The sequence below is a fragment of the Gracilinanus agilis genome, chromosome 4 (assembly GCF_016433145.1).
Source record: "Gracilinanus agilis isolate LMUSP501 chromosome 4, AgileGrace, whole genome shotgun sequence".
Classification (NCBI taxonomy): Eukaryota; Metazoa; Chordata; class Mammalia; order Didelphimorphia; family Didelphidae; genus Gracilinanus; species Gracilinanus agilis.
In genome coordinates this window covers 414469740-414495357 of record NC_058133.1, presented here as the reverse complement: position 1 = coordinate 414495357, position 25618 = coordinate 414469740, and the positions used below count along the sequence as shown (strand labels likewise).

The 25618-nt window shown below is 34.2% G+C and overlaps 1 protein-coding gene across 1 annotated transcript in view; it reads left to right on the top strand.

The window, feature by feature from the left end:
* Positions 1–25618, top strand: part of LOC123246643 (nesprin-1-like) — a 144159-nt gene that overhangs the window by 70238 nt on the left and 48303 nt on the right. The window contains exons 12-15 of the mRNA XM_044675467.1: positions 206–343; positions 3231–3395; positions 17432–17544; positions 18099–18267. Coding sequence (XP_044531402.1) covers positions 206–343; positions 3231–3395; positions 17432–17544; positions 18099–18267 — 585 coding nt within the window. The remainder of the gene's footprint in view (positions 1–205; positions 344–3230; positions 3396–17431; positions 17545–18098; positions 18268–25618) is intronic.

The window sequence follows — 25618 nt, the reverse complement described above, 5'->3', positions numbered from 1 at the left end:
TGAGGACCATAAATTACTATGTCATTGATAATTTGATTCCCTATGGAGAATTCATGGAAAACTACACCAAAGAGTTGCTGAGAGAGTATCTATAGATCATTAAAAGCATAAAAGTACTATTGAGGGACCGATTCCCATATCAATGAATATATGTAATGGTGGAGCTTTCCTCATTTGATTATTGTTCCTGTTTTTTCTCTCTTAGTCATTTAAGCACTTCAGAGTTCAGTATGAAATGAAGAGGAAACAGATTGAACTTTTAATTCAACCAGTACGTAGAGATGGAAAATTGTCACTAGATCAAGCTCTGGTAAAGCAGGCATGGGACAGAGTGTCCTCCAGGGTAAGTTTGCCAAGTTCTAAATTATTGTGGTAATATTTTTGTTTATTTGTGGCATATTTTTAATGTCACTTCAGTGATGTTTCCCTAAAGTTTTGAAGATTTTTTTAGGACAGTGATGGGCAAACTTTTTAAAGAGGGGGCCAAAGGAAAGGAAATGCTCATCTGTCAATCTGTTTCTAAGGCAACTCTTTTGAGTTTCATTGTATTATATCCTACTAATTGTATTTGTCAGATTATGAGTAATGTTATGCTGCTGGATAGAACATTTCAGGGGGGCTGGAGTTTGCCCATCACTGGTTTAGGAGATGGAAAGTGGAGTGCTTTCAAAACCTTTTTGGTGTTGGACTTTTCAACTTAAAAGATGCTTAACAGCTCTAAGAACTCTACATAGTATATCTTATCAACTTTTTTCTTCCTATTATTTGATATGTTTACTCTCATCCTCTAGTTGTCTTTCCTTGCCTACCCTCTTCTCTTTTTTGTCTCCTCTCTGGTAATATAATTAATTTATAGGATTTTAGAGATGGAAAAATCTACCTTCATTCAAGCTAAAATCCAAGAAAATCTTCAGAAACTCAGCCTCTACAACCATTACCTATAGTCTATTACAATTCAGTCACTATTGAAATCACTCAAACAGTGAATAAATTCTTTCTATTGTTAAATATAATTTCTTCTGATGATATATGATCACATTTCCTCTTGGAATTCTAGGCTGGAAGCCCCTTTAAAATATACCTAGTCTCTCTTTGAAACATTAATCCCCTATCCATCACTAACAGCAAGTTAGCATATAAATTCAACTGAGGCTTTTCAAATGATGGGGAACTCATTACACTGTGAGGCATTCAATTTTCAAATAGCTCTAATTCTTAGGAAGCTATTTTCTCCTTTAATGGTCAATCTTATATGGATATAGAAGAGACAACTTCTATTTTCTTCATGTGAAATCTTCATCTGGAATTCTTCAGATAATTGCTTATCTGAATAAATTCTTCAGATAAAGAAATATTCGATATGAAATCTTTATGAATTTGACAAAAATGAAGATAAATCTCAAGCTTCTTTTTTCTCATATCTCACTGTTGATGGTTTTATATTTTCCTTGTTACTTCCCCTGAGTATTTGTTACTCTTATCTGAAACATCTTTAGGGGTCTGAAAACAAGTTAATTTCCAAAGTTAGCTGTCTCATTCTTTAAGCTCTCCTTTGATCTTCTCCCATGACTTCATTTATCACTTCTCTGCAGATGAATAACACCCTACGAATCCAGGGCTGATCTTTCTACTGACATCCATTTACACATTTCCAGCTCCTTTCTGGATGTCTCCACCTAGATATTCTTCTTACACCTTGACTTAACGTGTCTCAAAGTCAATTCATAATTTTGCTCTCAATCTTGAACCCTGCCCTTTCTTTCAAATTCTTATTTCTGCTTATTTCTCAGATTCAAGCCTTGTGGTCACGGTGACTACTTTCTCCTTTACTATCCCCGCCCCATAACCACTTAGTTCCCCTGTTCTTTTTGATTCTGTCTTCACAATATCTCTAACATCTATATTTCTGCTCACACCTGCAGGGTTCTAGTTCAAGCCTTTATGCCATCTCAATTGAATGATTTTAAAAGCTTCTTAACTATAAATCTAGGTTCTTTCCTCTCTATTTCATTCTTCATACAGCTGCCAAAAGAGATCTTCACAGCACATGGCTGACCAGTTTCACTACTCTGCTCATAAACCTCTCTGATGTCTTACCACTATTATGATAAAATACAGACTGCCCAAGAATTCTCTATTCTCCTATAAAGATGCTCCAAAGTCTTTGTGATCTCACTGATATCCTTCTGAAATTTCTGGGTCTTATTACTCTAGTTTTATATTGCCTTGTTTTATTATTATTCATGTGCCTGTATAATTGATTAAAACGTTCTGATGATCAGGAACTCTATCATTTTTCCATCTTCCTATCCCCAGAGCCCACCATATGATGCTGCACCTTAAAGGAGCTTAAAAAGTGTTTGTTTTATTAAAGCAAATCTAATTGAAATGTTATCTTTATCCTATCATTCTTCTGATGTTGGAAGATAGACCATGCTGGAATGTCTAAGAGAGAGATAAAATCATTCACTTCTGTAGAAGGAAGAATGTAAGATATTTAAAAACAAAACATAGAATGATAAGAGTTGGACAAGCCCTATAAAGCTCTTCTTTATCTTTGGAACTGCCAAAATGTTCTAGGATGACTATGCTCAGGAGTGTGTATGCTGGACTGGGTTCCAGAAGTCCAAAAATTGGTCCAGCCTTCAATGGGATGCATTGCATTGGGATATATATATACACTTCATTCAGATATTGAAAGATAACATGTAAAGTCACTAAGCACATCTTGGCATATAGCAGGTGCATAATAAATGCTTATCCTCATTCTTCTCTTCCTTCAGTCATCCATTATTTTCAGATACTTGTGTTTGCTAGAAAGTCTAGCCCATTTCATGTCAATGAAAATGAGAATAAACAACGATGAAGTCTTTGTACCCTCCAATGACTTTGCACTTATGGCAAGAGAGAGGAGATGACTAGTCTCACAGTAAGAGCAAGGGAAAACCAATGGACAACTTGCAATCTCCCTTGGTATCCATATGATATCTAGAGGAAGCAAAAGAAGACCCAGGACCTTATGTGGCCCCTCTTTGGCAGACACATTGGAGGATGTGGACAATCCAGATTGCAGGCATAGTTAGGTTATGATCTTTATTCCTAGAGGAGACATCCATATTGATGAGATCCCAGATCACTTGAGTTCTGAAACTGAAAATTCTCTAGTGTTGTCACTTTGTCTACTTTCCTTGAAAGAAATTTTATTTTTCATGATTTATTTTTCATTTCAGCTCTTTGATTGGCACATACAGCTTGATAAGTCTCTTCCGGCACCACTAGGCACAATAGGAGCCTGGCTATATAGGGCAGAAGTTGCCTTACAGGAGGAAATAACCATTCAGCAGGTCCATGAAGAAACTGCAAACACAATACACCGGAAACTGGAACAGCATAAGGTAAAAAGTCTAGGATAAGGATTAAATAATCCTAATAGTCATAAAATGTTTGAAGAGACACAGGTTTCCTGAAAATTTTATCGATACATCAATTAACAATTTTTTTCATCTTAATCAAAAGCTCTTTTGCCTTTTCTCATCCTTTCTAACCATGGGCTTATATTTGGGTATACTCTTAAGCTCATTTTCTTGCATTACTTTTTTTGAAGGATGACTTTTAAGATTAAGAAACAATAACAAAACTCTTTTTTTTAAATTTATTGTTGGTTGGGTCATGTTTAATGTTAGAAAATATGTAAGAGCTGTAAGACGGATTGAAAGAGGCCAACTTCTATGTTATGTATATAACTAAACTAACTGATATTCTGGATAGAGTAAACTGCTACCTCACCAATTGATATATTTTTAAAATATTCACACTTGAGAGATGAAATACAATATGCTATGAATTCTGAAGTTAGAATATGGCAGGATCCTTGGATCAAAACCATATACCAGTGAACCATGAGATGTAAGATCTAAATCATTTAGTAAAAATGTGAAAGAATTTGAGTGGTCAAAAGAAGCACTTTTACTACTAACTGGTCAGTGAGCTTAGCACAATTCACTCTGCTTCTCTTGGAGGTCAATTTCCTTGCAAGTAAAATAAAGTGGGGTAGAAATAAAGTATATTTTAAATGACTTCCAGCTCTTAACTTTTTTGATTGCTCATAGCTTAGCAAGGCTTTTTTCACTTAGTTGAAACTAAGAATCAGTCTTCAACTTGCTTTAATATATCTATCTGAAAGAAATTGATTTAGCAGTTTTTATACTTAATTGTCTTTTTGATTGCTTTTCACAGTGATGACTCTCAGATAATTAAGTAGAATATTGATTGTTCTTGGTGACCGTGGAGGGAAGTCACCTATTCGCTTATCTATATGACATTGTAAGGAATCTTTCTAGCTTTTTAGAACTCAGGCTAAATTAAAGGTGATAGAGTCCAAGAAGGTTTTGAAAGGATGACTAAGAACATACTCTGTGTTCCTTCTATCTATTTCTCACTGTGAGCCAAACATAGAACACATTTCTGGCTGTAGTTATCTCCCCAATTCTTTGTCTACCACAGTGGGGCACTGGTCCTGAAATCAGGAAATCAGGAAGACCTGAGTTCAGATATGCCCTTAAATACTAACTACTATGTGACCTTGGGCAAGGCACTCAAACTCTGTTTGCCTCAGTTGTCTCAACTCTTAACTGGAAATGATAACACCCCAAACATATCTCAAATGAGATATTTGTAAGGTATCTCACAAAGAACTTGGCACATGGTGTTCAGTCATTTTAATCATATCTGATTCTCCATAGTCTCATTTGAAGTTTTTGTGGCAAAGATCTTGAAGTAGCTTGCCATTTCCTTTTTTGGCTTATTTGAGAAAACTCAGGCAGTTAAGTGACTTGCTCAGGGTCACATAGCTAGTGTCTGAGGCTGGTTTTGGACTGAGATCTTCCTTACTCCAGGTCTGGAATTCTTTCCACTGTGCCACCTTTTTGCCCTGGCACAAAGTAGGCACTTAGTAAAGTCTTATTTCCTTCTTATAATAATATCTTGCTTCCCACATTCTTGGCAACACAATTTGTAATTAGCATCATTTGAGAATTCTTTTTCTTTATTCAGGAATAGATAGATACCTCAACTCCTGCTACAATACCTCTCAAATATCAATAACATATCTAATCAGGTATATGATGTTATTCCTTCATAGATAGTTTTTCTTTTCTCTCCCTTCTGTCTTGGCTTTCAGTTGACTTTAATTTTCTCCTTTAAAAGAATGTTCATTTTGGGCATTTTTTCTTTTTGAATTTTGAGTTTCAGAGTCTGTTCCACTCCATCCCTCCCCCACCCACTGAAAGGCAAACAATGTGTCAAATACACATGTGAAATCAATCACTCAAAATATATTCCCATATTACACTATTATTGCAAAAAGACAAAATAAAACAGAAAAGAAATAAATAACACTAGAACCTCATACTTCACCTTATACTCAGAGTTTATCATTTCTCTCTCTGAAGATGGATAGCATTTTCTCATCTTTATTCCTCTGGAATTGTCTTGGATCATTCTAATAGATCAGAGTAGCCAAGTCTTTCATTGTTTGTCATCATTACAAATTTGCTGTTATTGTGCTCAAAGATTGTCCTGAATTCACATGGGCTTTGGCATGCTTTTTCTCAAACCATTCCTCTTGTAATTTCTTATATCCCTATAGTACTCCATCACAATCATAAGCCATTCCCCAATTGATGGCCCTCCCTTCTCAATTTCCAATTCTTTGTTTCTATAGAAATGACTACTATAAAAATTTTGTAAATATTATTCTTTTTCATTTTTCTTTGATCTCTTTGGAGTTCCATTTGATTTTGTGAGAAATAGTTTTGATAAGACACTGTAGCAAATATCATAGTAATATTAAATTAAGAAGTACTTTATCAATGATCAAATTTTATAAGGATAATAATTTTCTGCTTATATTTCTTGAAGGTTGCCTAAATTCTAAATTACCATGAATCTTTAAAAGATAATGCTATTTTAAGTTTTGGTCTAAAGTCTAACCTTTTCTTTGGGGCACAATTTTAATTCAGATATACTAACAGAAATCAGTCCTCATCAGGTTTTACTGAATGGGAAAAGCTTCATTTGGTCCTGAAGCCATTATTCTTATTAACCAAGCCAACTCAAAGAAGCTCATAACCAAGTTGTCTGATGGATAATAAAAAAATTGGCAGTGGAAAATCTTGAATATATGTAAATACAATTTACCTAGATTACAATAAATAATTTGGCACTTGTGTCATGTTAGCATTGTGAAAAAGATGGAGAGACAAAATGATATTAAAAGTTAGTTGAAATCAGAACTGGTTGAATAATCAGAACCAAAGAGTAGTTGTTCATGGCTTGAAGGTACCTGGAGGAGTGACTCAGGGTTTTGTTCTGGTCTTAAAGTGTTTAACATTTTATCATCAACACAGAAAAAAATACATAGCACTATGAGAAAATTTATAGATGACACAGAACTGAAAGTAACAACTAATACATTGTGTGCTGGGTTCAGAAACAAGAAATGTTTGAATGCCACATTGAATTAATGAGATGAAATTTAGTAGACATGATTGTAAATTCTTATATTTGATGTACTACACAGATTATTCCCAAAAACTAAGAGAGAAAATAATTCTATCAACTACTTTTTTTAGATATATATTATCCCAGTACTTAAACTAGAACAGATAAATTAAATAATATAGATGCAAAAATGACTACTATAAATTTGAAATAAAATCATAACAAAGGTACTAAGTCAAAATATCTGAAATATGACCAAGTTGTATTTATATTAATATTATATGGATGGGTTAAATTTAGGAAAATAATTCTTACAGTTACATTAAAATGATACATGCCCCCCAAAGAATGAATATATCAATAGAAAACTTGTTTGACATGAAATGGCTATTGTTTGGGGAAATGGCTATTGTGTGTTACATGATTATTTTGGAATATCATTGTGTTAAAGAAGTGATGACTCTAATGAAATTATATAAACTTATGTAAAGAATTCTATAAACTTATGTAAAATTAATTAAGCTGAGTCAGGAGAACATTATATTTAATGACTAAAATTAAATAGATGGAAGAATACATGTAATCAAATGCTTTGAAATTATAATGACTGAAGTTGGCCCAAGGAGAATCTGGGAAAATGTGCCTTTCCTTCATCTTTGCAGAAGTGGGGGAGCACAGAGTGTGTTAAAACTGTGGAGCTTCACAAACATTCATTCAATTCATACATTGGTTAGTTTTATTGAATTGTTTTCTTACTTTTTTAATTTGTTATAATGGATAGAATTATAGGGCATTAGAAGGGAACATATTCATTAGGAAAGAATGTTTTATAATGAATGCTCTATTAATTTCCTAATGAATATTCTAAAAAAGCAAGAGTTGCATGTATACATGTAAGCATGGGCATTCCCTTCACCAACATATACACAATCCCTTTATGAATTAATCAATCATATAATTATGCAAACAGAAATCTACAGGCAGGTATAATAATAAGTTCTAGGAGCCACATTTTGGGAAGGTCATTGATAAACTGAGTATTGCCCAGAAGAAGGCAACCAATTGGGTGAAAAGCCTTGAGATCATGCTACAAGTGGTTGGTTAAAACCTTGAAGATACATAACCTGGAGAAAATAAGATTTAGGGAATATGTGATACCTGTCTTCAAGTTCTTAGAGGATTTGTGCATGAAAGAGAAATTAGACTTCTACTTAGCGCTAGATAGCTGCAACAGAAGTAGTGGAGAGATGTTGTAGAGAGGCACCATTTAGTTTGATGTCATTCATACATTTATTTTATCTATATAGTTTATCTAGCTTATGTATGAATGTGTGTGTGTAAACATTATAGCTATAAAAATATAATGGACTGCCTTTAAAAAAAGATGAATATTCTTAGTAGAGATTTTCAAAATAAAGGATGGATAATCACTTTTTAAGAATACTGGAAAGAGGATTTTCATAAAAAGGTATTCCTAGATATTTGCTGAGGTTCCTTTAATCCTTAGAAGGTATTTTTCAATAATTGATTAATACTTAAAGAGATTATGATCTCTAATGATGTAGAGATTTCTAGTTATTATGTAGTCATAGATTCTTAAAGTACTTAAGATTTTAAATTTTTTCTTTCCTTAATTTCTATTGTAATTTAAATTCATTCTAAACTTATTTGATAAACTATTCAATATTTAGAAAATTATTTGTGAGACTTATCTATATGCATATAAAGGATTTCTTTGATGAAAATGGAACTAGAAGTATTTGACAAGCTTTTATTTAATCAGATCATATTTTAAGAGTCTAAAATGTTTAAAGAATGTAAAATATTACTATACTAAAAAGCATTTGAGTTAATTAGAGAATGTTCCAGGCTCAGTCCTCAAGAGAGAGGCTGGCTATATCTCTTTCTCATTATTTTAGAGGTACCTTTTAAGAACTGGGAGTGTCTTTCTCTAGTACTATTGGTTTAGGCTGGTGATGGGCAAATTACAGCCCATGGGCCAGATGTGTGCCCCTGAAATATTCTATCTGGCTGCAAGTGACATTATTCCTAATCTGATGAATACAATGAGTAGGATACAATACAATGGAACTTTTAAGGAGTTGCCTTAGAAAGAGACTGACAGATGAGCATGTCCTTTCCTTTAAAAAGTTTGCTCCTCACTGGTTTTGGCTGTCAAGGATGGTGTCATCCTCTCACTTTATTTTTTTTGGCAGTAGTTAACTTCCCAGTTCCATTTAACCTGCTGACTAATTAACTTTTGCAAAAAGATATTTACTTTGAAGATATTGTAGGAACAGAGGTACAGTAATTTCCCCCAGGACTTGGGGATCATACTTTTCCTTAAACCATCTCAATCCTGTAGGATTTAAATCAATGTCCAATACTCAAATTTTATAAAGTTTATTAATAATCACTTGAAGTAAAGGAATAAAAAGGAACTAGAAGTATAAAAATATAATTATCTAACCAGAATAAAACCACATGAATAGTTCTCTTGCCTCTCCCAAAAAACCCACTTTAGATCACAAGAAGAGAGAGAGAGAGGCAGGGATACCCAAAATTTATATCCTCTCTCTGTCAGCATATAACATGAGAATCGAACAGGGGATACTGGGAATAGTAGTTCAAGGGTTCAAATTTTAATTACACAGTCCCCCCGTGATTCCCATGGGAAATGAGCATGTAGAAATCTCCCAGATTTACGTGCCTGGTTTCCCTATGGAATCAGTGCACATAACCAACTTATATCTCTAAAGATCTTCAACTAGAGGTGCATACAATATTGCGCTTTCAAAGGGGAAATTAAAATAATTTGTGGATAAGAGGGAAATAAAAGAGAGAGAACAAAACTAATGATTGCTAGGTGCATTGACAAGAAGCCAATTAAGGGACAGTCCCCTCTGGCATAAGAGTTTACATTCAAAATAAATGTGTTCAACCCCCACAATTAAATTTCAGTACATCCCAAAGTTCATTCTGGATCCTTTTGTGCAGTGTGAGGTTTCTGCAGGCATCTCCAAGGTGCCTTCTCCAAAAAGTTCACTTTCTAGTTTTGGGGAATTAGCAAGTTTCTTATCCTAAAATTACTCTCAAACAAGAAAAATTTTTATAAATCTAGAATTTAATGCAATTATACAATCCCCCTGAGGAGGGTGTAGACAAACACAACAATCACCCTGAGATACATGATTGAGTTATGAGGTAAGTGAATCAATTGTTAAAAGGAAGTCAAAAATATAAAAAAATTGAAGAAAAGAAAAAAATCAAAATTAAATAGTATGTAGAAATTCTGAGTAAGCAAGAATAAGCCCATAACAGGTCCTAGAATCAGGACCTAATAAAGTGATTAATATCCCACAAGCCTGTAGGACCATTTCAGCAACATGCACTTACCCAATCAGCAGCCAGGACTACAAAAAATTGCCACACTTATGAAAGACAGAAAAGGGACTAGATTTTGTAAACAATGGGAAATAGCATTCCCCAATCTGATTTTACCTTTGCTCTCAGTAATAGGGGAGCCAGAATTAGAACCAAACTGAGGTTCTTTGTCTGAATCTGGCATGGGGAAATCCTGTGTCTGACATTGTCAAACAGCTGCTTCCTCGAAACTCAAAACAAGTTCTCTTTCTTAGCTCAGATTCTCATCAATCTCACTGTGATTGGTTAGTCTCCTCGACCTTGCGCTTCTGGACACTGTATAATGGCTCTTTTGTGATCCCTTCTTCTGGAATTAGACACAATAATTAATCAAAGCCCCATAATATTTAGCAATCAATGGCAGGTTTCCATAGTCTAAGGTTTTTGGGTATGCATTAATATTAGAGTTAATGGATATTGTAAACTTATATTAGTGCAAAATTTAAAAAACACATTAATATTGGTAAAATGTTCTACAAGTACCAAAAATGAGAAAGGAAAAAACCTCAAATACTCTATTACACACACAAAAAGAAAAAATGATAATATTTTAAAATAACAAATAAATAGTTCACAATCAGTGACACACTGTGCTACCCAAGGAGAGGTAGAATAAAAAGATTTCTCACCCAAAAATGAGATCCATTTCCTTTTTAACTTGGTCATGATCCACAAAGTGAGTGCAAATGATTTTCACCAAGTAACAGCTTTATAAAACAGTAGGATAACAGGTAGTGCACATTCAAAGAAGTACCAAAATCCCCAAATCACAAGAGCCCATTTAATGATAATAGCAAATAAACCCACTATTGTATAGGACTCACGTGAGTTTTTGTGTGACATTAAAAAAAACAAAAAAAAAACAACTTTGAAACTCACAGATACTTGTCACAAATTCTCCAGATCTAGCCAATCTTTCAACCTTTGTGAAGATATTTCTTTTTTTTTTTTAATCCCTTACCTTCTAACTTGGAGTCAATACAGTGTATTGGCTCCAAGGCAGAAGAGTGTTGGGAGTAGACAATGAGGGTCAAGTGACTTGCCCAGGGTCACAGAGCTGGGAAGTGTCTGAGGCCAGATTTGAACCTAGGACCTCCTGTCTCTAGGTCTGGCTCTCAACCCACTGAGCCACTCAGCTGCCCCCAGGTGAAGATATTTCTAACAAAACCTATTACTGCTATCATTCCAAAGTTTGGCAGGAGAGCCCAGAAAAATACAAACCTTTGTACTTCCAATGAAAACCTTTTAGGTCTAAAATGTCACCAAGAATCTAAGTCACTCTAGTGGAAGAGTAGAGTAATCTGAAGAGTTAGAAATATGAGAACCATCCAAAGCCACTAGGCTTCATCGGAAATGCCCCCCTCTTGAGAGCCATCCAGAGGTACCATGCCTGCTAGGAAAACATTCCCACTCCCCCGATGAGACTGTAACAGCCATAAAAGGCATGGCTTTATATGTCTCATCCATTATGTTTTTATAAATGCAGAGGTGAGGAATACAATAGTGCTATTCACTTCAACTACTTCACTGCAACTACTAAATGGACCTTTTCCTTTTGTTACAAATAACTAAAAGGTAGGCAAATGATCAGTCATAAGTAGTGGTGCTCCTAGATATTCTGAAGAATTACTTATGAAGACCCCTTAAAATAAATTTAAATTTTTAGGTCATTAAATTCTCCAAAGATTGTATACAGTTTGTATTCAGTTTGATAGAGTCCATCCAACATCATCTATGTGATAATTAACAAAGGCAGAAAGGAACAAAAGGCCATTTAGGCAACATGTGACCTTGATGGATCTGGTGACAAACCCAGCATTTATAAGAACTTATGGTTTTGCCATGAAAAAATAATTTGTGCAAGTTGTTTATGGACTTTTATAATGGCATTTTCTCCAGTCACAGGGGGAGGTACAAATAAAGATAAAATAACAGCACATATAGCTAATGGTCAAAACACAGTAACAGAAAGTGACATAACATAACAGATTATATTAGATTAAATCAATATGTGAACTTAAAAAGCATAATTAAATCTTAAAGCAAACAATCAGCAAGATGTGAGTAATGAATTTGAGAGTTCTTGTCTCCAATTCTGATAAGCTGTGTTACAGAGACTTATTCAGTATTTGGAGGGGAACAAACCGAAACAGTTAGCAATGAAGTCTGAAAAGCTAAAAATTCACCTCCAGACTCTCTAAAGTTCCTTCCCATTCCTAGTATCATCATCCATCTAGATTCCTTTGGTCACACCTCTAGGGTTCCCCCTACCCACACTGGGCATAGTATGGACAAACCCCTATTGGGTGGGATGGGCAGTCTAAAATGGCAAGGGGGTGCAGGGAGATGAATCTCCTCCTGAATTTCAAGATTACTCAAGCTAATCACAAGGACAAGTATACTCAGGAATAGTAGCAAGAAAAGACATCCTAAAACTTTGTAAGGCTCTCCAGGAATGGAAAATGTTTGAGATAGGCAGGAAATTGGGCCATGCTTGCAATTCTACTTATTAAATTGGTTGCAAATCTACTTCCTGTTTGTAGATGGCTCTACCCTAGTATATACTGGCTAGGAGTAAAGTGAAGAGGTTTGGAAAAGTATTTTTCCTTTCCTTCCCCTCCCTCAAGGGTAAAAACACTAGGGAACTCATGCTACCAAGTGGGAGAGCTGGGGTACTAGCTGGGGGCACCTAAACCCCAGTGCTTTCAACATGTGGAGGTTTAGGAAAGGCCTTAAAGAGAGAGCAAACTTCTAGGAGTAAGATAAGGCTAAACTTTCTCAATTTAACCTAATAATTAATACCTTCTAACAACAACAACAAAAACTGAGCTGAAATTATTAATTTCCTCCAACACTCTGAGATTCTGGGATATGAAATGATATCTTGTGGGGGGAGGGAGAAAGGGTTGCTTCCCCCAGGTGAAAGGAGTCAGGAGGGTTAGAGGCTAATTGTTGTTAAAAAAAAACCCTCACACACACCTGGCTTACCAGGTTGCAGTGAGCAATGGCTACCCAGCTGCTTTCAGTTTAAGAAGTGAAAATGAGATTTGGCTCTATCTCACTCTTCTGCTTCCAAATGATTCTTGGGCAGGCAATTTTAGCAGCAGGAGGCAGCAGGAGGGGAAAAAAAGTGTCATGGATGGCAGAAGCAGCAGGAAGTGGTGGGAGACATTGAGACTTCTAAAACTTTATACTCTTAAACCAACAGCTGTAGTCTTGAAGCTAATCTGTCCTGCTCTACTCACTTAGAGAGGAGAAAGGATCCTAAACTCCAGACTTCAGGGAGCCAAAAATGTAGGATTTAAATCAATGTTCAATACTCCAAGTATTATATTTTATAAAGTTTATTAATAATCACATGAAGTAAAGGAATAAAAAGGAAACAGAAGTATAAAAACATAATTATCTAACCAGAATAAAACCATGTGAATAGTTCTCTCACTTCTCCCAAAAAGCCTACTTCAGCCAGCCTCCATCACAAGAAGAGAGAGAGGGAGGCGGGAATCCAAAATTTATATCCTCTCTTCATTAGCTTGTAACACAAGAAGGAACAGGGAATGTTGGGAATAGTAGTTCTAGGGTTCCAATTTTAATAACAGTCCCTAGGAGGGTAGGCTCAGACTGAAATAATTTTCTATATAGCATTCTCCCCATATATGTCATACAATACCACCTCTGGATGAGTTAGCATTCCATCTTAAACTAGGCTGAGACCTGCATATTGTTCCTCCATTCCTTGATGAAAAGATTAGCTAGCTGTCATTATGCACCAAAGGTGCTATTCCTAGACCTCTTGATGACTTACTTTTCTGACCTTTTGAAACTCACAAGGGTTACTTCCAATGCCAGCAAGACTGGAAGAAGGCCATGCTAAAAAAACTGATGTTTAAATACATTCCAATTATGATGATGCAGGTAATAGCATTCTTCTTTATCATATGTCTAGCAGACAAGAATTAGTTACAAAAAGTCTGCATGTACTCAAAATTTCTTCAATCTACTTCCCTGATAATTCATCATATTTTTCCAAATGCAGGCTCCCCATCTTATTTTTAAAAATTATTTTTCTTTCATTATTACAGTGTAGTGGGAATTTTTTTGTCTCTATGGTAAATTTATTTTGTTATCTCAGTATAATAACTTAATTTTTTGTTTTTGTTATTTGTTTTACAGATTTTATATATTTTAAAATATTATTTAAACATTTTTGGCTTCAAATTCTCTCCTTTCCTCTCCCCTTCCCTGAGATGGTAAACAATCTATCTGATATAGATTGTACATGTATCATTATATTAAACATTATTCCATATTAGTAATTTTGTGGATAAGATCTCAAAACAAAAAAAGAGAAACATAACATGTTTTAGTCTGTATCTAGATTCTATCCGTTCTTTCTTTGGAGGCAGATGGCATTTTTTCATTATGAATCTCTGGGATTGTCTTGGATCATTCTATTGCTGATGTTAATTAGGTTATTAAAGTTGTTCATCCAAAAGTGCTGCTGTTACAATGTTCTTTTGATTCTCCTCACTTCAGTATTCATCAGTTCATGAGAGTCTTTCTAAGTTTTTCTAAAATCTTTCCACTCATCATTTTTTATAACAGAATAGTATTCCATTATAATTGCATGCCACAACTGATTCAGCCATTCCTCAATTGATAAACAATGCTCAATTTTTACCACCAAAAAAAGAACCACAATAAATTATTTTGTACAAATATGTCTTTTTCCCTTTTTATCTCTGGGATATAGACTTAATAGTGGTATTGCTGTATCAAAGGGCACACATAGCTTTAGAACTCTCTGGGAATCGTTGCAAATTCCTCTCCAAAATGGTTGAATTAGATCAGAACTCCCCCAGCAGTACATTAGTGTCCTAGTTTTCCTCCATGTCTTCCAATATTTGTCACTTTCCTTTTCTATCATATTAACTAATTTCTATCATATTGAGGTGATGCCTCAGAGTCATTTTAATTTGCATTTCCCTAATCAAGAGTTACAGGTCCAAGTGGAAGTAAGGAGGGAGAACATTCCAGGTAGGGGAGGTTTGTCCAATTTGATTTCAGAGCTGAAAGAGAACTTCCTAAAATGAGTTGAGGTCAAACTAGGATATATTCAGAGATATTACTCATTCTTGGGATGTTTTATGTGGAGGAAAATGACATGACATACCATCAGGTCACCATTGGTTCATAGAACTAGAATGAATATAGAGGTTTTCTGATCAAACACTGTAATTAAGGAAACTGAGGCCCAGAAGATAAAGTGATTTGCTCAAGATTAAAAAGCAAGTTAGTGGCAGAACTAGGACAGAAATATATGTTGCTAATTTAACATGCTTTGATCTTTCTGCTATGCCATGTTGGTTTGTGGGGACCAAGAAATGAGATTTAAAAATATGAATATATCTCATGAAATATTTTTATAAAACCATTAATTTTTTACTTGATCTTTAAGCTTCACTCTTTCCTAGGTTTTATATTTTTCCCCAGAATGAAAATTTCCAAATATTCCATTTAGTGGCAAATTTATGCCTGTAGTCCTTATAAACACTGGTTATACTTATATAGACTCCCACTCTCACTGGCAGCTAGCTATGTGCTCCGGAGGTTCTTATTCCAACTCCTACTCTTATTAACATGTCAAGTTCTCAGAACTCCATTATATCTTCCTCTTCAGATTCTAGGGAAAGGATTTCAAATTCTATAGGTTTCAGTCATTATTCTGGTGTGTTCTTCCCAATATGAATTGCTAATTACATTTACTATTTCCCTTCTAACATCGATTGACCCAACAATTGGCCCCCAATATAATTTAACTAATTAAAATCTATTAGTTTTGGTAAAGAGATGTCACTGAAAATATAAAGCATGAATAATACAAGTAGGTCTTCCTAAAACAAAGGAACACCCTATACTCTACCATCTTGGTCCTTAGGAGATCAAGCTAAAACTTAACAAGTTTTTTAATACAGAATTCACCCTACCAAGTCCCTCTTGGCTGCCATTGCTCCACTGCTCTTCTAGGTCAAGAAAGTTGCTCCTCATTGGACTTGAATAGTGCCAAACTCTGTCTTGCATTCTCATCCCTGGCTTGTTTCTGAAAAAGATCACTTGGGCTATCACCAAACTCTAGTATAAACTTTGTACCTTTTGAAGCTCCCACGTTCATGACTGTCTTCAATGAATCTTTGTCCAAGAACATAGAAATAACAGAGAAGCAATAGCTAGGTCTTGTGCTTTCCAGCCTTTGCCCTTGTTTGATGTTGGGCAATGGCAGCAGAAGGCCAGTACTCTGCTGCCTCTCTTGCTTCTATCTTTCCTCTAGCTCATGTTTATTGTAGCTTTTACCTCTGCACTATAACACAGCTCAGGAGAAAAGAGATCAAGTTCCTCCTTTGTGGGATTCTCTGGCATGCACAACCAGTTCTGTCCTACCAGGCTGTCTAAAAGATGGGAAATAATTGTAGAAACATCTTGGCATGATCTGAAGTGGAGTAAGATTCTCCATTATATATGTTCAGAAGTAGGCTTGCCAGACATTGATCTGTATGCTCCTAGTACTAGCCTGTCTTATTTACCAGCCTCCCTATTACATTCATATCTTTTTTTGATTTTTTAATTATATTTTTATTTTGAATATTTTCCCATAATTATTTTTCTTAATCTTTTGATTGTTCAGGGTGTATCTTAGTTCTTAGTAAATAGCTACAGACCTAACAGGGGACTTAGGTTAATAGCTTTAAAAAATTAAGAAGTAAGATGAATATGTTTCTCTTCCTCCTCACCTAGTCCTTTCCTCTCATTCTTGGATGAACCAGAAAGGTCAGCGTTAGAAGACAACAAAGTGCAGACAAGTATTACAAACCAGAGAGATGCAAGGCTGATGTCCTGGAAAAATCATTAAAGAACATCAATGAGGGGCAGAGAGAAAGAGATAGAGATAGAGAAAAAGAGAGAGAGAGAGAGAGAGAGAGAGAGAGAGAGAGAGAGAGAGAGAGTCTGAATTTAGTTTCAGGTTTTACAAGATGTATTTAGGAGAATTAATTATTTCCCTTAAGCCGTGAGCAATCAGTAGTTGCATCTGTTGCTATTAAAGAGTTAACGTAGTTATGCTTTTGGTTTTTCCCAAAGTAGATAATAACCCTGGAAAATCATGGAAAAACCAACATATTTTTGTGGAATCAGTTAAAATTTACTTTTGAGCAATCCCAGAATCAAAACCATGCTCATGTTTCTTTAAAACCTCAGAATGATATTGTTGTGCCAGTGTCATGTGTGTTTAAAAGATGCCATAGTGATTAGATTCAGCTCCAGCATCATGTCTTATATGTAAGTGCTTGAGCCTCTGTAAAAGCTAGGAGCCTGTGAACAGCATCAAGCTGCCTACAAATGTGGCAGCAGGATCAAATTGTTGAATACATTGACTCATCGTTGCAGGCTTAACATTATGCTTCTTAGTTAGCCTCCTGTGAGCAGTATTTCTTTCTTTTAAAAATCATGGCAGGATCTACTTAAAAACATAGATGGCCACAGGAAGGCATTCCACGAGATCCACCGGACCAGATCTGTTAATGGTGTCCCTGTTCCACCTGAACAGTTAGAGGACATGGCTGAAAGGTAAGGAAAATCTCTGCCTTGAAATTCAAGTCTGTCTTTTAGGATGCACAGTGACTGCTTGTTTCTTGATATTTTTCAGCACATGTGTTCCAAACCAGGGCTTGCTTTAGGTGAATAAACATGGGAGCCAGTAGCATCCCACAGTTTTCTGATCCTTGTGCCAAGATAGCTGGATCTGATTGATCAATAATGGAAAAGAAGAAAACTAAATGTCTTGAAAAATAAGGGAATGAATTTTTTATAGATGATATTGTTATTCAGTACTGTAAGGAACATTATGTAATATTGCAAAAGGAAACAGATGAAGGATGAGTTGGCAAGAGGAAAGAACTAAGCTGAAGATTTGAATTGATAATTTATGCCTTTAAATACACAGAATTAGAAAAGGAATGCTTTTCTAAACCAGTCCTCAGGCTAATGAGCAGCCAGAGTTAAAAGATCCTTAATCACTGCATTATATTTCACATGAAACACAGCTCACACAGAACAGGTTAACAAGCATCACTCTGTTACTATTGGTAACATTCTCTAAGTGGAGAACATTTCATTTCTAGGTTTAATTTTGTTTCATCTGCCTCGGAACTGCACCTAATGAAAATGGAATTCCTGGAATTAAAATACCGGCTGTTGTCACTGTTAGTTCTAGCAGAGTCAAAGTTAAAGTCATGGATCATCAAATATGGAAGAAGGGAGACAGTGGAGCTACTTCTACAGAATTACATTGTAAGTCAAGTTTCTTTAAAATGAAATGCTGAAAACCTACCAATTTCATTTTTGAAATTAGGAATAATTAGAGAAAGAAAAACACCAGGAAGTATTCTTTAGATTTGATGCAACTCTGACCTGTCAGATTATTTTAAAGTAGAACACGCATTTGTTAACCCTTTATAATCAGACAAAACTGAAGGTAACAGGATGCTTAATTTTGCTTGGTCAAGTGTATTCTCCAAGGGAAACTGCCTGGTTATTCCATGGGATGTATGCCATGCATATCCACTTTTTTTCCAGATCATTATAGAAATTATACTTACAGGTTATCATCACATCTTTCTAGACACAATGAAGTAGTGTATATAACCAATTTTCCCATGTCTTCAGGGAGATAATCTAATTTGCGGGTAAACTATAGATAATGCTTATTCTTAGACCATTTTCTATCACCCAAATGTCATCAAGGGAGGCCAAACAAATTTTAATATTAATTTAAAGTAAAATATTATTAGGAAATTAATTATTTTTGTGGGGAAAGTCATATAATAAATTCTTGCATTATCATTAGTCAGGTGACTGGCATAGTGAATAGAGTGTGGGACCTGAAATAAGGAAGACCTGAGTTCAAATCTCAGCTTAGGTACTTATTAACTGTGTGATCCTGGGCATGTCACTTAACTTTATGTCTGCTTCAGTCTCCTCTAATATAAAATGGGAAGAAGAATAATAACTCATACTTCCCAGATTGGTGAGAGTCAAGAGAGAAAACATTTGTAAAGTGCTTACCATATTGACTGGCGCCTACTAGGCACATAAATGCATTTTTCTTCCTCTGCCTTTCTGAAATATAAGGAGTTAGGACTTTCCAGTATTTAATGGTTGTATATGTTATAAAGTTTATAAATGGAGATTTTGAACCTTTGGACTTCATGCCCCAGAAGTCCTTTAGTATTTCCCAAAATTCCTTTTAATATCTCCACCACATTGTGTGGTCACATTTGTATAAATTCTGAGGTTCTGCCTCTCTCTTCTGCTCTTCTCTCATGTAGCCCCTTTTAGGTTAGCTTTTTTTTACTTTAGTTATTATTAATAAAATTTATAAAATAAATAGTTATTGAATATTAATTTTAATCTCTACAAAAGTTAATGGTAAGTAATTGGCTTCACCTCTCTCTTCCTCTCTTCTCTCAAGTAGCACCTTTTAGGTTAGCTTTTTTTTTACTTTAGTTATTATTAATAAAATTTATAAAATAAATACTTAGTTATTGAACATTTTTAATCTCTACAAAAGTTAATGGTAAGTAATTTTTTATCCTCAATTTTGAATGATCTGAATCACTATCCTTTTTTAAGCTGACCTGATTTCATTGATAAAGGAAATTCGCAGTAAGGAGACTCCTTCTCTCAATTGAGGTCATCCTCTGCTCTATGTAATAGTTATAGTGAGATCTTGAGGTCCATTATTTGCCCAGTCACAATGGCCAGAGGCTATCAGAGATGGGATTTGAACCTCAGGCTTACTGACTTGAAATCCAGTTTATACACACTCTACCACCATGCTTCAACTTATTAGCATGAATTATTGATATTCAACTATTTATATTCAATTATTTAAACATAAGATCTCTTCTGACCAATCATAGGAAGATCAGTTTAGAATAGTAAAAATGTATTAACAATAGTATTTTTTAAATGTTTGTTTAATAGAAAAAATATGATTTTATAATGCTTCAGTATATTATAGACCGGCTGTGTGAGCTGGGAAAAATCACTAAACCTCTCAGTAGTTTAGTTAACTCTCTAAGCCTATAGAGCAGTAGATCAGTTGCAGGTACACAATAGTCTAGAGAGTTGTCACACTGGGAGTTCCTTTGCTTGTCCAGTCATTTTAATCAAGTCCAACTCCTCCTGTTGTCATTTGGGGTTTCCTTGGTGAAGATACTGGAGTAGTTAGTTCTCCATCTCTGTCTCCAGCTCATTTTACAGATGAGGAAATTGAGAAAAAGAGAGATGAAGTGACCGCCCCAGGGTCATACAGCTAGTACATGTGTGAGGTCAAATTTCAACTTGGTTCTTCCTGACTCCAGACCTGTCACTCCCCTGCAAAAGCTTCCTGCCCCTAGGACTTGCCTACATGAATGAAATTACAAGTAGACGCCTCCTTCCACCCCAAGCATGCACATCTTCTAGGACTAATGGCTAAATAAGGAGTTCACAATCTAGATGCAGACAGATTTAGTTTAATGAATAGATAAGACTCATTTTGAATTAATAGGCCATTCACATGTAATTAATGTATTATCTTCTGAAGGTAGTCTTCTAATTAAATGAAACCTACCCTATCCTTGTCAATTGATTAACAGTTTTAATTTACCTAGAGAATTTTGTTTTAGCAAAGTTTTTGTTAATAATGCAACTTACTCCTGTTTAGATCATTTCATGTTAAATCTCACCAATTATAAATGAATAAAATATAGATGATTTGCATTTATTTTGTTTCTTTATGTAGCATGTAGCCATATTAAGTACCCTCATTGTGGAACTGTTTTCTGCGAAACAAATAAAAATCAACTTTTAACTGCTCTGTCACAGAACAATTGTTATTATATCTTTACTAATTTATCTTCATTTTATCTTCTAAGTTATGAGTGAACAGCATCTACTTCAAATCACAGCGAAATTTAAATGGTTTTATTTAAATGTTGATATATAGTTCTTAAAAATTAACTAAGAAACCTTAACATTCAAGTATGAATTCTCTCATTATCTAACTTTGTTTTGGATCCTTCAAAATGATAATAATAATGATAACTATCTTTTATGTAGTGCTTTAAAATTATACAAAGTATTTTTACTTACATTGATTTATTTGATCTTTACAACAATGCTGTAAGGTAGGTGCTATTATTGTCTTCATTTTACAGTTGTGGAAACTGAGGCACAGAGAAGTTAATGACTTGTATACCCAGCTGGTAACTATCTAAGATAGTATTTGAACTCATATCTTCCTCATTCCAGATTTAGCACTTTATCCATTGTGGCATAGACACAAAAAAGATTTTATTTATAAATATAAAATATAAAAATATAAAAAATTTATTTATAAAATCTTGTTTGTATGTGTGTATGTATCTGTATAAATGTGTGTCTATGTCTATGCATATGTACATATATGTAGGTATGCAGGTATACAAAGCAAATATAAATATTTTATGTGAATATATACATATATAGGTGGGTGTATATATCTATACACACATAATTAGATATAATCTGTGTCTGTACACACATATGTTTCATTCATATGTAATTAAATCATGATTTTAGTTGGTCATTCTGCTGCTCTGTTCCAGATGTTTAGGGATAGTCAGACTTAAAATAGATAATCTGAATCTTCCACCACATTCATGTAAATGCCAGCTATTATTAATGTACCAATACAATAATGTTAGTAAAGTTCTTTTAACTCCTTACCTTATAAGTTATATAAATGGTGAACTATTAATTACTTGAAAAGATAATGCTTACTGCCTACACTTCAAAGTTCATGTAAGGTTTAATAAGTTGCTAATTTTCAAATGCTTTCTAGGGTTCAAAATGATTATTTTTAAATTGCAGCACTTCATAAATACACAATGGCTCAGGAAATTAGCCTTTTTTTCCCCCTTATTTTTCTCACCACAGTTTGAGTTTCTATAAAATCTTGGTTGCACAGATCTTTGTTCTCTTGATTTATTAGTTTGTTTAAAGTACTGTTCTTGCTGTTTATAATGGTCCAGAAGGAGATTTAGTAGCCAAAAGCATTGCATATGCCTTACTTTATACATTTAACTGCCTCTTCTTAATGTTGAATCCATTTAGTACTTACATATATTTGGGCACTAATATAGAGAAGCAAAATGTTGGTTTACATATTATAGGACATATTCTTCTTAGCTTCTCTGTTTCTTCACTGGACTATATAATCTATTAAAGACATCTTTTTTTAATTTAATTTTTTTCAGTTAATAAGATTATTTCTCTCTTCCAACCCTCCTCTCCTCTCAAAATAAAAAAGAAAAACATTGAAACAAATATGCTTAGTCAAATAAGACAAATTCTAATGTTTTCCTTGTCCAAAAATATGTCTTATTCAGCTTCTTGAATCCATTATCTCTTGCATGCATTATAGAAAGGTTCTGATTAGTGCAAATAATGAATCAATCTCCTAAGGTGGTCACATGTATTTGAATTCACATTGTTTGAAGTTATAATTATGTAAAATAAGTGAAGAAAATATGCACTGAAAATTTGAATAATATGACCAAATCTGCATTTTTCACTGTTCATACTAATTAGAACCTAGCTGGAGTACTAATACAGCTGAACACCTTAGTCAGTATGAGATGCTGAAAACCCAGTCCTTACCTGCTGAAAATCTTCAGGGATGAGTAGCAGAGTTCATCACAAGCCCTCTAAAGCCATGGTTTGTCATTGTGTTGATCTTTGGTCTTAAATCTTTCAAAATGATTTGTCTTTTCAGCATTGCTATTATTACAGAAATTGTTTTCCTGCTTCTTCTCATTTCATTCTTCATTGGGACATACAGTTTTCTCGAAGATTTTCTGAACCTGTTATCCCTTATATGTTTTTAATAACTCAATAACAATCCATTATGTTCAAGATACAGAAATTTGCAATGATACACTAACTTAAAAAATAAGATATTTTCTCATAATGCTATAAGTTGAGTCATCTTTAATAGCATGCACAATTTGTAACTACAAACATTAATTAGTTGTTAACTATTCATTTATACTGGGGTCTCTACGTACTGAAAATGCATTAACTAATGAAACCTGATCGAAATTAGAACTTCATGGTAGGATTTCCCTTCATATTTATCTCAAAACTAGATTGTAAACTCTTTAGCAAGAAAGGAATATGTATTCTATTTCTCTACAGTACCTAGGATAGAGCTATATTAGTACTAATGCTTGATAAGTGATTGATAGATGCTTCTTTAATATTTATGGAGTTATATTCTGCTGCCAAAAATATTTACTGAATTTTAGAAACTATGTTTTTTTTATTCCTTTCAACTGTATTGACTATATGTATTCTGCTTTGGCATATATTGCATTTTGAACAAGAAATTTACCCTTTTCTCATACTTCCCTCTTTTTGTGTAGGATACAACCATTCTTCTAATCACTAAAGTTTGCAACCTTGAGGGCTACTCCTACCCTTCACTTTCTCTCATCTTGTATAACCAAAAAGTTGTCAGCTCTATTTTCACATTGCTTTTCATTTTTCTTCACTTTCTGAACTGTCCTAATTTAAGTTATTACATTTCTCTATATTATTTCAATAGTATCCTAATTAATTTCCCTACCACAAATTTTCAATCTATCTGTCACATGGCCTAATTATTATTCTCCATATTTCATTTTCAGATTCATCGCCTTTGCCTGTGCCTAAAAGCATCCCCTCCTTACCTGCCCCTTTTAGCTTGTTTCAAGGATTAAGTCAGAATGTGACAATTGTACAGTTACTTAATTTAATTCATAAGCAAAACTAGTCCAAGTAATTTATTCTTCAAAGTTATTGTTGCTCCCTCATAGTTAAGCAAATTGCTATATAATTATAACTTGCATCCTGAATAGTCTGTATATTTTTCTTCTTACCTGATAGCAGGAAAGATCTAGTCACATTGACTAAAATGTGCGATTAGAGTTAGACTATTTTCTTGAAGGACCTTCTCTTTAAAGCTCCCTTGGCAAAATTTTTACTGATATTATAACTCATGATCTCAAATCTTTGCTGAAAAAAATTATGTAGGCTAAAAATTATCTAATTATTTTTGCTGAAAAATATTATCCAATTAAAGTATTCTTAACTGATAATATAATATAAATTTCAAGATGATTTACCTTGAAATTCCATATACCTAGACTAAACCAAAAGAATTTAGGAAGAATGTAAGTTAACATGCACAATATCTACCTACGTTCGACTCATGAGTTGACCAAGAGGAAAGCTCAAAAATAAGACTTAATCCTTGAAAGAATGAAAATCATGACATCTCAAATTTGGGAAGTGATTTTGGCCTACAAAGCTCTTCCATCAGAAAAATAAAATATGAGATTTTTAGTGTAAATATTATTATTAGTCCCATTTTAAGTATAAAGGAGTTTCAAAGTCTTGAAATAACTTGTTTAAGGTTACCCAGGTTGCCAGTGCCAGAGAATGGATTTGGATTGAGGTTTATTATTCACCACATAATTCAATTTTTATATCCAGAGCATCTTCATAACTATTACTACAATAGTGTCACATTATGATATCTTGTTTTTAGTCCAGACCTGTGATTTTATCTGCAAGAGGAACTTCTGGTGTGGAAACACATTCACTGATACCTATCAGGATTTCATCTGTAACTCATTTTCTTTTTTTCTTTCTCTTTTTCTAAAACCTTACCTTCATCTTAGAGTCAATGCTGTTTGTTGGTACCAAGACAGAAGAGTGATAAGGGTTTGTCAATGGCGGGGTAAGTGACTTGCCCAGGGTCACACAGCTGGGAAGTGTCTGAGGCCAGATTTGAGCCCAGAACTTCCCGTCTCTAAGATTGATTCTAAATCCACTTAGCCACCTAGCTGTCCCCTATAACTCATTTTCTTAGAGAGTTGTATGAGATATACTAAGAGTTTAAAATGACTTCCTCATAATTTGTGGCTGAATTGGCTGGCCTTCTCGATGCTAAGTCTAATTCCCTATCAATTATTCCATATCTTTAACATGTTACATATTTTAGTAATATGATAATAAGTATATTTTTGTACCACTTTAAGGTTTATGGAAAATGTTCTTCACAATAACTGTGAGATAGCCAAAGTATTAATGCCTACATTTTACAGATAAAGAAACTGAGGCTTAGAGATGTTAAGTATCCTTGCAGTAGTCATAAAGTTAACAAATTGAAGAGCTTTAACCAAAACATCCCAATTCCCCTTATCCCCACTATAACCCAAAGTCACCTAACTGATCACAACAATATATTTTCAATATATTTTTCTTGAATGCTCTGTCAGACAAGTAATGAGTGGTCAGTTCCTTATTGCTCAACTTTATTAGGAACATCTAGGTGGTATAGTGGATAGAATATCAGGTTTAAGTCAGAAAGACTCATCTTCATGAGTTCAATTCTGGCTTCTGACCCTTACTAGCTTTGTGGCCATGACCAAATCACTTAATCCTAGTTGCCTCAATTTTCTCATTTGTAAAATGAGTTAGAAAAGGAAATGTCAAACCACACCAGTATCTTTGCCAAGAATGCCTAAAGAATGGCATCACAAAAAGTTGGACACAGCTGAAAATGACTGAA